At 52.8% G+C, this 16,072-nt stretch overlaps 6 protein-coding genes across 6 annotated transcripts; 3 read left to right on the top strand and 3 right to left on the bottom strand.

Moving 5' to 3' along the window:
* Positions 1-141: 141 nt before the first annotated feature.
* Positions 142-976, bottom strand: NUU61_007616 (kinetochore Spc25 family protein; the record flags this gene model as incomplete). The annotated part of the gene is made up of 2 exons (XM_056658141.1): positions 142-686; positions 748-976. The coding sequence occupies 2 exons, from the start codon at positions 974-976 to the stop codon at positions 142-144; spliced, it is 774 nt and encodes a 257-aa protein (XP_056508434.1).
* Positions 977-1,265: 289 nt separating this feature from the next.
* On the top strand, positions 1,266-4,336 carry NUU61_007617 (uncharacterized protein; the record flags this gene model as incomplete). The annotated part of the gene is made up of 4 exons (XM_056658142.1): positions 1,266-1,368; positions 1,424-2,611; positions 2,668-3,337; positions 3,388-4,336. 4 exons carry the CDS (start codon positions 1,266-1,268, stop codon positions 4,334-4,336), a joined length of 2,910 nt encoding a protein of 969 aa, XP_056508435.1.
* A 203-nt stretch (positions 4,337-4,539) lies between these two features.
* On the top strand, positions 4,540-4,835 carry NUU61_007618 (copper metallochaperone ATX1; the record flags this gene model as incomplete). Its single annotated transcript, XM_056658143.1, has 2 exons — positions 4,540-4,627; positions 4,684-4,835. The coding sequence occupies 2 exons, from the start codon at positions 4,540-4,542 to the stop codon at positions 4,833-4,835; spliced, it is 240 nt and encodes a 79-aa protein (XP_056508436.1).
* A 287-nt stretch (positions 4,836-5,122) lies between these two features.
* Positions 5,123-8,162, bottom strand: NUU61_007619 (DUF2293 domain-containing protein; the record flags this gene model as incomplete). Its single annotated transcript, XM_056658144.1, has 5 exons — positions 5,123-5,243; positions 5,325-7,441; positions 7,509-7,796; positions 7,855-7,974; positions 8,028-8,162. The coding sequence occupies 5 exons, from the start codon at positions 8,160-8,162 to the stop codon at positions 5,123-5,125; spliced, it is 2,781 nt and encodes a 926-aa protein (XP_056508437.1).
* Positions 8,163-8,641: 479 nt separating this feature from the next.
* On the top strand, positions 8,642-9,208 carry NUU61_007620 (uncharacterized protein; the record flags this gene model as incomplete). The annotated part of the gene is made up of 3 exons (XM_056658145.1): positions 8,642-8,949; positions 9,016-9,096; positions 9,139-9,208. 3 exons carry the CDS (start codon positions 8,642-8,644, stop codon positions 9,206-9,208), a joined length of 459 nt encoding a protein of 152 aa, XP_056508438.1.
* A 563-nt stretch (positions 9,209-9,771) lies between these two features.
* On the bottom strand, positions 9,772-12,618 carry NUU61_007621 (IQ calmodulin-binding motif domain protein; the record flags this gene model as incomplete). The annotated part of the gene is made up of 1 exon (XM_056658146.1): positions 9,772-12,618. One exon carries the CDS (start codon positions 12,616-12,618, stop codon positions 9,772-9,774), a length of 2,847 nt encoding a protein of 948 aa, XP_056508439.1.
* Between the last annotated feature and the right edge of the window lie 3,454 nt (positions 12,619-16,072).

Here is a 16,072-nt window from a genome sequence, read left to right on the forward strand (position 1 = left end):
CAGAGAGAGCCTGGCAAATGGTGCTGAGTAAATGCCTACATGCTGTTTACGACGCCACTGGACATGACCTAAGAATCCTCGTGCATTGAACTCATGAAATTCATATCAAAACACTCGAATCGACTCCCCCATCTCTGACCTTCAACTCATTGCCTCTAGGAACAATTTGCGCATGCGCTTGAGGAATGCACCAAAGTCTCGGTCGTCGTTGACGAGATCCACTTCGCGCTCCAACGCCTCGCGGTCGACCTTGGGCCGCGTGTGAAAAACCTCGTAATCGCGGCTAGCGGTGCCTAATTCAAACCAAGCTTCCGCCTCCCAATCCTTCTCCAAGAGATGGCTGTACACAAACTTCAAGCGGTCTTCCCGGCCGGCTCCTTCAATGCGTAAACAAAGATAGTCCTGCCAGAACTCAAGTTCGGGCCAGTTGAGACGAGACTGGGCATCTAGATGCTGCGCGTGGGTCTTTTGCGCCTCGCGTTTCTGATTGATGGCTTTCTGCGTCTCCGCGATCTGCTGCTTGAGGCGATCACGCTTGGAAAGACGGGTGTCGCGTTCCATGGTGATGGAAGAAATGGCGGCATGCATTTCGGCTGCCTCGGCCGCCTCTTTTTGCAGCATTTGTTCATGGGTTTGAGATTTCAGCGCGATGATTTCAATATCTCGTTGTCGCATCCGTTCATCCTCTGTTTAGGCCAGACGTGAGTAAGAAGAAGGGGGTCGCCCATGGGGGTCCGTCGCGATTACCTTGATGTTCGGCGAGATTGATATGAAATTGATTCCTTTCCTCCAAAACCTGTTTTCGGCCTCGCTCGATAAACGCGTCGAACTTGGCAGTGAATTGAGCCATACGGTTGCGTAAGTCCTCGAATCCAAAGTTGATGCTGGGCAGCGAGTCTGCCATGGACGGAGCATCCGCCGAGGCGAGAGGAGGGCGCATGCCACTCGTTGAGAGTGACGGGTCAAAGGACGCCATGACAGAGACGTGGATTTCTTTTCTTTTCCTTTTCTTTTTCGAGTTTGGGAGGTTCAAGAAGGAAATTGCGGGTTGGAAAGATGCACGCGGGGGGAAACCGGCGTTGTTTGGGTTGCGGCGCAACCGAAAGCTTGGCTTATCGATAACGTCCAGAAAAAAAAAAGATTTTTGCGGCCTCTCTTCACGCCTGATCTACTGACTTCTCTGGTCTTCTCTTTATCAATATCAGAGTCGCCAGCTCTCGACATGGTGTGGCCGACGCATATCGCGAAGCGCAAAGAGAGATCTAATGGATGAACACCCGGATGGTGCTCTACACTATGGGCACGTGGGAAGAGCTGTCTATCTCCCTGAAGCCAAGTCTTGGACTTTTGCTCGTACTCTGGCCCGATGTAGGTGCTCTTATCTTATATCTTCAGGTACATAAACTGACTCGGACGTTTCAAGCTGCTGCGATCGCATACACTGGAGTTACGAAGACAACGGTACCGCTTCCAGTGAATCAACCCCCCTCAGCTTCCAATGCAGCTCGGGCGCCTCACCAGAGATTGATCCTGAATGCGCACCCTGATCTTGCCGTGTGCTGGTCTTCCATTCGCGACGAGACCTTTTCCAAAGTTGTTGCGACAACAACCGAATACTACGACCCTCAAGTTTCGTCGCTCCTTGATCTCGGTCATGCGGTGGACTATGGAAATGATGAATCGAGCTCCCGGTCCATCCCAATTGCAGTTGCCGTGACTGGAGAGTGTGGCAATGCGGTTTCGTTTCGCATGCTAGTGGATGATATCACCGAATTGCCGCGCGAGGGGTCCGCGGTGCGGATTGCATCGATCGGTGACTCGGAAACAACGGAGTGGTCAAAGCGCGGTGCTCCTGTTCGTCAAGTTTGCTTTGCGCGGCCGGTCGAGGAAAAAGCAACCTGGATGGCTGCGCGGCTTGCTGAGTCAACTACTGTTTTCCGACCTCTATACCAGCGGGAGCCTGTGCCGCTGCATATCCAAGGCGATGATGCAGTGGCCTCTTCAATACACTTGCGAAACTCTCGACTGGATTCAAATCCCGTGGTGGAGATTTCTGCTTCGCACACAGGCGGTTTTCCGCACGCCGACGTGACCTTCAATCCCTGGTATCAGAGACAATTCGCCATCGTGGATACCAACGGTAACTGGAGTGTCTGGGAAATCTCTGGCCGACAACGGCGAAAAGGGGCTAATTGGGCTGCTGCGTGTGTTAAAAATGGTTCGCTGCCAGAAGCTGAATACAAGCCGAGTTCCAGACATCCTCGGCATGATGGTTGGGGGTCCATTGAGTGGATCGGCGATGTCTGGACGTTGATTGTCTCTGACCGTCGATCTGTGATGCTTTTCCAAATGGCAGACGACCCAGTTCGATCAAACACGGTTGAGCTGCGGATGGCTAGGCCATCTGAGTGGGTTTTGGACGTACGCAGAAGCTCCCACCATGCGTCACACTTCTTTGTCTTGACAACGTCTCGGTTACTTTGGTTCGATGTCGCAGCGGCGTCACTAGAGGAGGATCCCAAGCCACCTCTCCGTCCTCGTCTCGCCTGGCGTCATTTCCGCGACCCAGAGGATACAACACTATTCCTCGGGGATTTACTGTTGAAGGACAGTATGTGCTTCCGCAGTCAGACTGGTGGAGCCGAGTGCTAACCCCTGTTTCCCTAGATTTGTATCTCATTGTATACTCCCGGCTCACTGAACTCGTTCAAGCCTTTCTCTGCCCTTTCCAGACCGATGAACCGACGGAGTCTGCACCCGTCCCCGACCCATTTCTGCTCGATGTACCAGCAGCAGATGCCTCGAGCCAGACAGACTTCCCGGTGCACTTCTCAACATTTGTGTTTCGAGAAGTTGCCCATTCTTCTGCGCCGGTGGGCAGGTTGAATTATAATCCTGATCTGACCCTCATCAAGCTTTTCTGGGCCGATTCGCGTCGCGCCATTCACGAATCGGTTTTCACGGGTCCCCAGGGAAGTCGTGATGATGATGAGAATGATATACATATCGAGCGCAACGTCCTGCGGCTAAAAAAGCGCCATCCTGGTGCCAGAAAAAATGAGGAGCTTGATGAGGATGATTTCATCGTTGATGACTGGGATGAATCTGCAGCTCCCTCAACTAGTGTTGTGTCTCGCCGGACTGCCCCTGATGCGCCCCTTACAGATCTTCAGTGGACCTTGAATTTCATGTCGGTCTATGATATGGCAGTGGGGAATCCGACAGCGAACGCCGATGGTAATCTGGAAACCCTCGGCAGACCTGTCGGCCAGTTACTCGAACATTTGGAGACTCATCTAGCTCAGCCATGGGATGATCGACACACAAGTCAAACAGTGTAAGTTTCCCGTAACAATCCCATTGGCTCATGATGCTAAGTAGCCCTAGGTTTGAGCTGAGCGGTGGTCGTCCTTTGCTGGATGATATTGATCAAGATGCGCACGATCTCAAGAGTCTTGCCTCGGCCGTCTTGTCTCGACGCTCAGATGCGCAGGCCCAATACCGAGTCACGATTCTGCCATTCCAATTTTCTAGTCTGTTCCATGGCATGCCGGCTATCTCGCCAGAAAAAGACTCGGAGCTGGATCTTCTAGAAGTCTACGACAGACTGGTCAACGAATGGGTAGCAAGTCTCTCACACGATATGCCCGCGCGCTCGCGGACTATGAAAGCCAAGGCTGTCCGGGGGATTGCTACGGATCTCATTTTATCGCGTCTCATACGAATTTCCACCATATCTGGGGACGAATCACCTCGTGCCGTTGTGCAGGCGAACGAGGACCGGCCCCTCGAAGAGCCGGTTGTGGGCCAGAAAACAACGGCTGACCAGCCGTCATCGCAAATTTCCGCAAGCCAGGCAACCTTTTTAGCAGAACATCGACCCGAGACGTCCGATGACCGAGCGACAGATGGCTCAACTCCCCTGTATAGCAGCCTCGCCTCATTTGCCAGCTTCAAGGCTCCACGGTCGACTCCACGGAATGTGACGAACTTGCTCTCGCACTGGCAACTGGGTGCCGACCCTGCCGCTTACCAATGGCAGCGCACCACACAGATGTTGGATGAGGAGGCGCAGCGGACGTCAAGGGCCACGCCCAAACGCCGACTGCACAAGAAGCGGTCGCAAACCGTTGTGCCAGATACCCCGTCGGTTCCGACCATCTCGGTGCCAACGGTCCGGGCTTGGGGCAGCCAGCCAGATAGTGCATTACAGCTTCCCAGTAGTCAGCCCACTCTGGATGTCCCGATGACCCAGACAGAGCGAGGGCTATTTGGGGGGCGCGAAGCTGCGAAGAAGACCAAGGCCAAGAAGAAGAAACGAGCGGCGGGTTTCTAGCACTAGAAGATAAAGATACCATAGAAGATACCCCGAATTCCAGAATTCATAGCTAAGGCAATCAATAGCATAAATGGCTCAAAAGCGCACGAAAAATCCGCATGTATTTAAGGTCCCCCGTCAATCACGTTTTTCCCGGCTGGTGTCTCGGTGTTTTCCCTCTCCGCCTCTCTGCCCCGCGATTTCCCCCCTCATATCCCGCCATGTCCGACCACCAGTACAAGTTCAACGTGTCTATGAGCTGTGGCGGTTGCTCCGGTGCCGTGGAGCGCGTCCTGAAACGCCTGGAAGGTATGTGATCCATCCCTCCCGCGATGGCAGCGGGTTACTAATGATGGCTTCCGTAGGTGTCAAGTCGTTCGATGTCAACCTGGAATCCCAGACCGCGACTGTCACGACCGAGCCCAGTGTATCCTACGATACTGTCCTCACGACAATCAAGAAGACCGGGAAAACGGTCAACACTGGAGAGGCGAATGGGCAAGCGATGGGCGTCTGAGAGGGACCTTACGGGCAGATCCGCGTTGATTTGAAATGAACACTTGGAGCACACGATAGGCTGAAATATACCACTGAACTTTTTCTAAATCACATTGCAAGAGATTTTCCGAGTTCCACCATGGCTTGGATTGAATTTGAGATCGAAAACCCCATAAATGCAGACGTTCTAAGAATATGCAGCTGGGTATCATGGTCCATGAGGGCAGGTACAAATGAAAGCCCTAAAATAACTATCCGAACGCCTTGGAATCAAATGAAAAGAAAAGGAAAGAAGAAAGAATCGCTTCAATCGACAACAATGACAGGCCTTCCGTCGGCAACAGAGTAGGGCGGATGGGGCTCAACTCGTTTCACGTAGACTGGACGGTTTGGCTCCACGGGCCGGGGGTGAGGATCGTGAAAGTGCCTGTGGTCATGTCAGTTGAATCTCTCGAGTGCACAAATGCAATGAGCTGGTGGATTCATTGATCTCATGTCGAGGGCTTACCACGGAGGTTCGAGCCCGCCCATACGTCTATCACGATGGACTGGGGCCGTGGATACAGGCTGGGGATTCCCGGGAACTGCCTCGAGGTGACTGGGGATATGATCCAGAGGGGCGCGAGTGCCTCGCATACCCAAAGGAAGTAGGCCCTGCTGGGCCGACAAAGGCTGGACCAAAGGAAGTTCATCAGGGGCCCTAGTCCGGGGTTGACCGCGACTTTCCCCAGCACGGAGGCCTTCGGGCCTTGAAGGTCGAGCGTACTCGATTGGACGGGACTCGCGGGCGCCAACAGCACGAACGAAGCCATCGGCATAGAGTTTTCTGCTTGGAGGAAGGTCATCTGCCAGGCGGCCACCATCAATGTGGTTGCGCCACGTAGAGGCTCGTGGTTCTTCTCTCCCGAGCCAGGCACCGTTCAAACGGGGACTACGATTACCATGATAAACATGTCGGCCTCCTGGATTGGAGACATCCGGTGCAGCCCTGAAGGCGCGGTCACCTTCCAAGCCCATGAAGCTGGCTCCAGGAAGCCCGGGGTGAGGATGAGGAACATGTTCAAGTATATCGCAGGTGCGCTTCCGCTCCAGTGTTGGCCTGGTATCTAGATTGATGAGGGGAGGAAGGGCACAAAACTCAGGGTTCCTCTCTCGGTATCCTACGAGAGGAGGCTGTTCCCCTGGCGGGGGATAGTCTTGATGGAAAGCAACCTCATCCTGCGGGCGATGCTCTGGCACGAACTGGACACGGCGATATTGCCCTCGTGGTTCCAATCCTTCGGAAACAGAAAGCCCAATAGGCCTCGCACTCCGGGGATCTGGACCAGTATCGCGACGAGCTACGCCATGATATGCCAAGCGTCTTCTTTTGGAAGTCTGGTCGCTGGGGCTGTCTAGCTCGATGGCATTTCTTTGGGAACAGCCTGGAGTGACCGAACGGAGTGTCATTCTCTTGGTCAAATGTTCCAAGCGGCCATCCACGTGCCGGTTATCTGAGGGCCAGGGATTTTCAATTGATGGTAACACATATTCCTGGGGGTTCAGTCCTGATCTGGAGGCATGGGGAATGACAGGTTCTGGTCGGTGCCCACATGAGCCTTCATTACTGCGGTACTGCTCCTTGGGTCCGCTCACGAACACAGGTGCGTTCGCAATGACATCTGATGAAACTGGGGGTCTTTCAGTCCGAGGATCGAAGCCTTTTTCTGTGGAAGGAAGACCCTGCGAGTAAACGACATTTCCGTTCTTCGTACGACCCCCCTCTGCGGAATGTACCTCACGTGGATCCATAGTGGTTAGTCCGGGCCTTGCATTGAACCCATGATTTGGAAGTTTCCGCTGCCCGGTCGAAGCAATATGGATCTCCGGGACACCTACAGGCCTCTCGCTGGGCCGTCGATCCATGACTGGAACTGGGAGCACTCGATGTACCTGGTTGTCAATATTGGCTGGGCCCGGAATGACTCGTGGAGAAACCTCGGCATGTGGACGCCTAGTAGAATCCGTTGATTTGGGAACAGCGACATGTCGTGTGGCGTGCCGCGGACTGCAGTCTTCCGCCAGGGTACTACCAAACCTGGACTGCTCTGCGCCGTGTGCTCCAGCTCTATACCGATGGAGAGCGCGGTTCCACGCTTGGTATCTGCTAAATCCTCGGCGATCGATGGTGTTTTTGGCTGGCATCCTTGGCACGAACCGAAACCCAGGCGGTGCCTCCTCGGATAATTCTCGTGAAGGATCCTGGATGAAGGATTTCAGGTTGGTCACCGGCTGAGTCTGTATCTCATCTCCGCGGGCATTTCTTGAAAGGACCTCCACGCTGAGTTCCCGATTACATATTGCCGGGGCCATGTCTTCTTCTGTTTCACTGTCCTCATCATCGGATATGACAATCACCTCGCGGAAGACGTCCTCGAGAACCGTTTGGCCATTCTCATCGTCTCCTCGCCATTCAATTACCTTGGCTAGGGTGGTTTGTTCGACTGCGGTCCTAGCCTCATGGAATGACGTCGTCTTGAGAAGACGATCGTAGTCGGTATAGAGATGACGGATGTGTGCCACTACAGCGAGCTGAGCTCTGCGAGCCAGAGGCAACTCAGAAGCGGTCCCAACTTTCCGTTGACCCTAGTACCGCAGAGATCAGGATTCCTGGGCCCAAAAGATCTCCCGCACAGGGGTTTGATGGACGCACCTTTTGAAACGCTGTCTTGATGATTTGGTTCAGATCCTTGTCGGGAATGTTAGGGAAGAGGTCCCTAATAGCGTCCCTCGCCTCGGTGTTGATTGTGATTTGAGACTCTGAGTTAGCCCGTGCGAGGTTTTCCGTCGTCCCAATCCCATGAATGGGAACCGCCTTCCCCGTGTTAGTAAGATACAGACCCAACTCCGAGCAGGCGACAGCGACCACGGTGCTGGGGAAATGGTAACCTATCCGGTGTACATGCTGAGAAAGATTGTGTATATGCATATGTGGGGTGGTCTGGAGAAAGATGAGCAGCGCCCGGTAGGCAGAGAGGACCGGAAGGACATCATCTTACCGAGACGGCAAAAATATCGAGGCCTTCCTTTCGACATCGTTCTTTACAAGCCGTGGTGATATGTGGATTACCGGCCGGAATGAATGTATAACCACTTGGTGCTTGTGCCTCGAAAGAGATCTGCTCTGGCTGTCAGGCATCATCGAGACACATCGTGATTGAATGACACGTACAATACTCCGAAGCTTCTTCTTTTCCTGAGTGACAGACTCCATGATCACTTTGTGCCTTCGAGCTCTCCTGTGAACTGCCCGACTGGGGGCGCGCCTGGCCGAAGCCGACGCAGCTCTCCTCACCACTCGGGCCATGTTTCTCAGATTGGCTCACAGAACCTCGCCGATAATGAAGTTGGCACGCATTTTCTGGTGTTTTCGTAAATGGAGCCGGGTAGATGTATGAGATCTGCTTAAATAGCCCCAGTCATCGAGAATATGGTCAGTCAATCAAACCACGGTGGGAATGCGGAGAAATCGACGCAAAATGGAATCTGGGAATAGCAAGGCCACGCCTTCCTTATGTCCTGTACAGGTCCCAGCTGACCGATGTGGTCGGCCTGGGCAGAACAACCAGTTCAAGAGGCAGGGTTCGAGTGAGAGAGAAAGAGAGAGCAAGAGAGGAGGAACGAGGAGGGGCGAGGAGCGGTTGATAAGATCGTTGCGGCCCAAAGTTGGATGGGGCTAATTCTGCCTGAGGCCCTCAAATTCTCCGCCTCCGCGTCTTGGATGCTTCAACCAGTCAGTCGTTCGGGCAAACTATCAAATCCACCGCATCGCCCAGCACATCGAACATGGGTGCCTCAGCTCAGGCTATCCAGCAGGCGGACCGGCTGGCGGTGATCCACGCATATCGTCATCTCTACCGACAGGGATTGAAGGCGATCAGGTATTCGACCCCGGCCCGCCATGTACTGGTGAATTCCTTACGGGCCTCATTTCGCTCTTCTCCCCAAGAGGAGCTGAATCCCTCCAAAATTTCGAATACTCTACGCTTTCTCGAACGAGCCGCCGAAACGACAGGCATGGAACACAAGATTGTGCGGAATCTGATGCTAGCTCGGTTCTGGGAACGACCACAGATTGCGAAAGAATCCCGCATGTGAGTTATGTCTTTCGTCAGAAAGAAAACACGATGGTGGAGGAGATCTGTCTGACTTGTTCGTAGTTTACGGAGTCTGGGACTTGGCAAGGAAGAGCACCAGCTACGGAAAGGCGCCTACGAGCATTTTAACTCGACACTCACACGGTTGAATGAGAGTCTAGGGATCTGTCTAAGGTAACAGAATAGGGACTCGTCGACCTCGATCTTGACCTCCGAGACCAATCCGATTCGCAGCACCGAGTCCTGCATCCGTTAGGCGTCAGCGCTTCTCTTGGGCATGAATCCCAAATGGGGCGCAACGGCTCAGCGTTCGTCCACACAGGGTATAGTGAAGTGCATGGCCGAATGGCCTCACGCATTGCACTTGCATCAAGACTGTGTTGGTTCCGATGATTCATGCTCAATCAAGGGACACCGATTCTTTCTCCATGTCGATTAGACTAGCGAGACAGGCCTAGAGATTGCAAATGCATGGGGCCTGCGACATGTCCCCATTCCTGCCGATCCTCTCTCATTTCGAGATCGAAACCTCACGAACACAACACCTATGTGAACGATGGGGGGTGGGGACTGGAATGAGGATGGGCGGTGCAATCAGACCAGACGCAATATAGGGCATGAAAGAACGGCAGTTCGAGTATTATCCCTGTGCGGTTGCATTCGACGCCTTGCCAGAAATCAGAGTATATAACATAAATATACATCGCCTCGCCCTGTCCTGCCAGTCTGCCTAAACCATCCATAAACAAAAAGCTCAATCAAATCCAAAAGAAAATGCAAAACCAATGACATGATGTTATGCCCATCTCAAGAACGCCTTCATTGGGTAGAAACGCCTTCTTCATATAGGCGTTCGTATACTGCACTATGGCAGAGCCAGTCCACCTCCCGGACTTTCTCTAGCTCATCGACTAACTGTCCCACCTCACTGACAAACTCGGGCATTCCAGCCCCTGCCAGACTCTGACTGGCAGTGGTGGTTGCCCGCACCCGCTCCGAGGCGCTCGATGCGCTGAGACGAGAGAGAATGTGACTCCGGAGACGCGAAAGCATGAGTCGTGCAACCGGATCGGAAAAGCTGGGTGCAGAGAACCCATGGGAATCAAGGGATGATGAGGGATTTTCCGAGGAAGTGTGATCTGGAGTAACCTCTACTGCGATTGACGGTGCCGCTGCCCTACATGCCGTAGCAACAGGCGCAAGAACTCTCCGGATGGTAGCGGCAAGCTGGGCACTCGCAGCGGCTGGCATGGGATGGGTCGATTCAAGGATCGACTGCACCCGTTCCGCACTGATCTCATTAAAGTCCAGCGATAAGATTCTGTCTGCATCAGGCTTCCATTGCGATCGCGCATCCCGTTTGAGCAGGTTCTTCGCAGTCAGCAGAATAGAAGCCGTCGCTACAATTTGAAACGCCTTTGCGTGCAGTCGCTCCAGTCGCTGATGGTCCAGAGCCAAAGTTTCTGGTGTTAATTCCTCCGAGACAGCGGCGTTGCTCAATGCCAGATCCGTGAGCCCTTGGGCATAGACTCGAGCAGGCGGCGGGCGAGGTTCTCCGTGGATACGCTCCGGATCCCGTTTCTTCATTTCGTCGACGATGACTTTTCGGTTGGTCCGCCAGAATCGCCGGGTTTTGCCCAGGCTGATAGACCCGTCGACAACCTCCCGATCAAACGTACGCTGCTCGTAGCCCGGGGCTTCTTGAATTAGCTGGGGTGCGGCAACTTGAATCATGAAATTCGTGTGATCCAGCGAGAGTAGATCAATAATACCCATTAACCGTGCCAGTCGATCGATGGCATCCCCTGAAGTGTCTTCGGCGAATGCCTTGGCCGCAGAATCGCGGACTGGGGCACAAAGACGGGGTAGAATGTTGTTCATAAATTCGAAGAAATTCTCGTAGGAGAACGTGCCAGCTTTGCATTGGCCCTCGATCAGTTTTGGATCCAAAACCTCGCTGATCAACACATGAAGGGAATTTCCAGGCCGCAGAGAGCGCAAAAGACGGTCTTGGATGACGGTAGCCATGGCGACGGTCCAGTCAGTGCCGAACCCAGCATCAACATCTCTCCTCATCATTTCGCACATGTGCTTCATGACCTGCCTTCGTGGCTCGGTATATGGCACCTCCTCAACCTTGAATTCTTTGTTGATGAGAAGCTCGTGTACCAAGACTCGATTTTCGGGGAGAGCAGTGAGGATTTTGGTAAACCGCTCATGCGGAGACGCTCGCTGCTTGTCCAGTTCCTTCAGGACTGCAGAATCAACGTTGTTGAATGTCTCACTGATAGGTGATGTGACACCCTCTGTCAGGACATCTGTAGAAGACGGCGCAACTTCGGCAGACCGTGGGATGGCCTGTTTGGAGGCGGCGCGCTTTTTCTCTCGCTTGGCCTTCTTCAGTGAATCCCTGACCATCTGCATTGCCCGATCAGAGCCCGCAAGTCGTTTCAAGCGGGCCAAAAGGAGAATCTGGTTTTGCCGGATACCTTGTCGGTAGTCCTCTGCAACACCGCCAGCTTGATCATCTTTGACCGTCTGCCAGATCATCTCTAGTTCCACAAACTGCGCCAGCATAATTTCGATCAAAACACTAGAGTCATGCGACTTCCACGCATGGAAAGCCGAGAAAAAGACATTATGCGATTCACACAACACCTGGAGGTCCGCAGTGATTACGACTGGCGAGCAACAACCAGACGACAGCAGAGCAGTGACCTGGTTAAAGGCCACCAACAACTCTTGTGCCTTGGCGATGAGATCTTGCTCCTGCTCACCATTGCTACTCAAGACCTCGGTCGGATGCGTGACGATGAGATAGCTGCTGAGGAACGTGCGCACCGCGCCCCGCTCGCCCATCGCGCCGCCTTCCATATCCTGCAGTCCGCAGAGCCGAAGGACTTGGGTCATGGTATCGAGTACTCCCCGGTTGGAGAGAAGAGCTCCCACCTGTTCAAAGTCCATTTCTCGAATGCGGTCAACCGAGAGACCTAGCCCTTGGAACTGCTGCATGACCCTCTTAGCATGGTGGGTTTTCCACACCCTTTGAATCTTTCGGGCGGCTGCATCCTGGGTGAGCGATTTGGTAACCGTTCGGGCCATCTTATTTTCCTCTGCAGCCGGCAAACTGCTCGTGCGTTGGCGCCGATGAGTTTGTTGGTACAGCGTTCGCCGTTTCTCTGCCTCGGCGAATTTCTCCACCATTTCCAAACGCAAGCGAGCGTGCTCTGCAGCCTGTTTCTCTCGTTGATCCTCGGCCTTTTTTTTAGCTCGCTTGACCTGATCCTCGCACTTGGCGGTGATTTCGGCCAGCAGACGCTCCCGAGCCTGCTGGGCAGCCAGTGCTCTCTCCTCGATTTGCAGATTCCGAGTGGCTGCTTTCGCCAGAGCAGCCCGAACTCTTACCCTCTCCGCATGTAATGCGCGGTCGGCTAGTCTTGCCTTTCGGCTCTCGAGAATGGATGTGCGTCGAAGATGTTGAGCAATATGATCCGCGCTGGGCGCGCCATTCGATGAGGCGTTCGAACGATGCGAGTTTAGGGACGAAATCGAGCTTCTTCGTGATGAGGCGGCAGATGAGCGTCGCGCTTTGCTACTTTTGCGGTAGAACCGGGCGGCGATGTGTGGTGGCAGAGTCAACGGCGGTGCTGGCTCCTCAGATAACATCTCAACGTCGGGCTCGTTCAAGGCATCAGGAGAAAGAGGGTTTGGCCCAGTATCAGGCAGTTAAATCTCGATGTCGGAATTGCGACGGATCATTGTTTGGGTGTTATATGGGTGGGAATAATTTGTGTTGTGCCGACACTCCAGGGGGAGATACCCGGCGGGGCAGAAAGCGACTGATAAGAGGCCGAAGGGAGTGTTGGAAGGTATTCAGGGGGGGGGGTTGAGCTTCGAGCTAGGCTTGTCACAGGAGCCTACTCCCTTCCGAAGGTTGATTCGAGCTTCTTGAGAGAAAGAGAAAGGAGTAAAGAGAAAGAAGGTAGAATCGAACACGGAGGGACATGCTCATCAAACCGGGGGGTTGCAAAGAGATCCGTGCTTCGTTTCAGAATAAGATCGAAGGGGAGTTAGTGGATTTTGGGATAACAAGAGAATGGGCCGAATATAACAACATCGAAAGCAGCCGCATGGCGACATGCGGATGACAAAATCGCCATGGAATCACATCGCCGCAAGCAGAAGGACGTCAGCGCTTAGTAAGCCGAGACCATGAAGCGTTTCGCTCACATACAAGACCTCCAAGGAGACTTAAAGTCGATGATCCGATGAATAATATCCTGAGGTCACAAAAAAACATCATGAAAATCATCATGAGAAAATTATGATTAAAAGATAGTAAAAAGATACAAGATATGCCAGTTTTGCGCGAACTGGTATAGAGCGTTGGCGCGCTCCATACATAGGAAATGTGATAGAGCTGCTGATGTATACTTATGGGCCTGTGGACACGATCTATTACGACCTTTGGGTGCTAGACCCAATCTACTCCCACCCAACAGTTCCGAACTATCTGGCTTGGCTGCTTCCGTTGGTGACATTCCTCGGCGATATGCCTGTGACCGTTCTCAGCGATGGTCACTTACTCGTCCAGGTGAGCCTATGGCCTTGGAATCCGTTGTATGCTGTATGTGACAGACGAGCTTCTTTCAAGTTAAGACCTGGCCTAGAAATGATCCTACCCCTGTGCCAGTACTTCTCCATCTCTCGCAGCAAATCCTATTTAATGCTTCTAGTGACTCAATATCCCCTGTAGAAATTCTCCCATGGCCAACAGCCTCATTGCATTGCACCTGATGGATATGCTCTACAGCACCCTGGAGGTTATAGGCACATGACAGAGGCAGCATATCAGCATTGTGGAGTGTGACACGCTCCAAATGGTCTTGGGCCACGTCAACCGATGATTTTGGTCACGAAGTCTAACGCAGCCTGGGAGCTTTGCTGCAGCCATGGTGTATGGGCTGTGTGTATTTGAAATGACCGAATATGTCGATGCAGCAGGAAAAGTGATCTATGTATTGAGTTAAAGTCGAGCGACTTGGCTTTGACACCATATCTATGGATGTCTTATTTGGTTCGATTAGGGCTGGGTATTTCCTCACCTAACAGCAGTCCCAATTGCACCGCAATAGTATCCCCACTCGTGGCTACAGTCATGCACGAGAATAGCTAATAAATGTTGGAGTTTTTGGTCTAAGTTCTGGTAATTTGAGGGTTGATCTACTTCTCCTGGGGGAAATTCAGAATAGCATGAAGCACGCCATTAAGTAGATAAGTCACTTGGACCTGACGCCCAAATCCACCCACGCCCCGGGATTGGATTGTTGTTAGTGTGGGACCCTCCTGGGAGAGATGGAAGTCCTCGTGAGGGTCCGGTTGGAGATTGGATGGGTGCCGAGTGTCTTGACTTGGATACATAAGAAGAACTTGCTGCTTGGAGTGTGGAATCTCACACAGTATAAGCCTGTTTTCCTCGATATTAGCCACATGACTTTCTAGTTGGGATTTTAACAATGAAACTGACCGTTCCAAGACTACTATTCCCCACCATACGCTTACATGCTCTCTGGCCCTGAGTCTCTTTTCATGGCTACTGGGAAGTGCCTCTAGCGCCTGTTTCTGGTTCTCGCTGAGACCAATCGTCGAGGCCATTCTCGCACACACCCCTATTGAAATGTTTGCAGCTTGAGGCCGGGCACAGGCGTACTCGTACGCGGTAATAAGAAGACTGGCCTGGACCAGACGTGTTGAGACACAGATAGCAGATTGCACATGGGCAAAGAGCATTCGAACAGTGACGTATAGGGCTGAGCGAGATACTGGTGCCGCTTGTGATGGTTCGGTAGTTGACGGATGCCATGCAATCAAGCATAAGGAGAGTAACAGCATCGAAAAGTCTCCCGGTGGGGGGTTGCACTTGTATCTTGTAACGGTCTTGCGAAAAAGTACCGGACACATCACCGGCAGCCACCGGTGGGGGCCTCGGAAATATCGCTCTGCCACCTCCTCCAGAGATAGAGTAGTAAGTTTGAGCACCCGGCATAGTTAAAGATGCAGCATGCTGTCGAGATTTGTCACAGGCAATACCAGTCGCGGGTCAAAAAGCCAGCTTGAGAGTCCGCTTTGGTGACAGGTGTCAATAGCCTCTCCGGTATATTCATTCTCAATTGAGAAACCAGGGGCGTCATATGAACAATGTAGATCTCGTCGGGCGCATGATCCACAGCGAGGTAGGGCTTTATCGCAGCCTTTTTTGCGAAATTTGCAGGCGAGACAAACCCTGGGGGCACGTTCCATGTTGTGATTGTTTCTGATGAAGGCCACAACCACGAGGTTAGCACTGGCGGCCGACGCTGTGCTGATCCAAGGGAGTTGAAAGATTGAGGCGCTGGGTTTATGACGGGATCGGCGGTAGGGCTGCGAGGACCCTGGGAGCCTGTCGGCCGCCATGATCTACCCACGAAGAGAGCACAGTCTTCAACGAATTGCAGCCCAGCGCTTTCTTTTAATGTAAGTATATCAGTTTTTTATTGGGTCTAATTGGAACTACGTCTGTTGTTCTTTCCTGGCAAGTGGGTGAATGTTTTACTTAGGAGCTATACCGCGACAATCCCTACAGCTTATGTCCCTTGAGGTCCTCAGAAACCCTGGTGCTTGGTCCCTATAAATCTGACTCTTAGAGATTCGTTGAGATAAAACGCTACGTTTTGCAGTCTTTCTCTTTTTACACATCAATCATGGCTTTGCCTACGAGCAATGCGACTACTTCGGTCACCAATTTAGATACTGATGGCTCGCTCCTCTCGTGCTTCTCGGTCTCGGTCTGGTCCAGTTATTCGCCTACAGCGTGTTTTTCGTCTGGCCCAACAACGACAGGTTCATGATGGCCGTCTACTATCTTTGCGGCGCATACGGTGCAATCGGGCCTTTGATAAGTATCTGGCTGAATTCGAGCTGTGGCGGCGACAAACAATTGCGTGCTCTTACTACGTCTCTCATGATTTCGGTTGGATAGTAAGTTCTCTTCCTTTCACCATGATCCAGGTCATGTTCTAAAGGATTGGCCAGTGCGGTTGAGACGGTATCTCAGCAATTCATGTTTCCTACCTCGGAGGCA

Source organism: Penicillium alfredii, assembly GCF_028826965.1.
Source record: "Penicillium alfredii strain IBT 34128 chromosome Unknown utg000010l_segment0_segment0, whole genome shotgun sequence".
Classification (NCBI taxonomy): Eukaryota; Fungi; Ascomycota; class Eurotiomycetes; order Eurotiales; family Aspergillaceae; genus Penicillium; species Penicillium alfredii.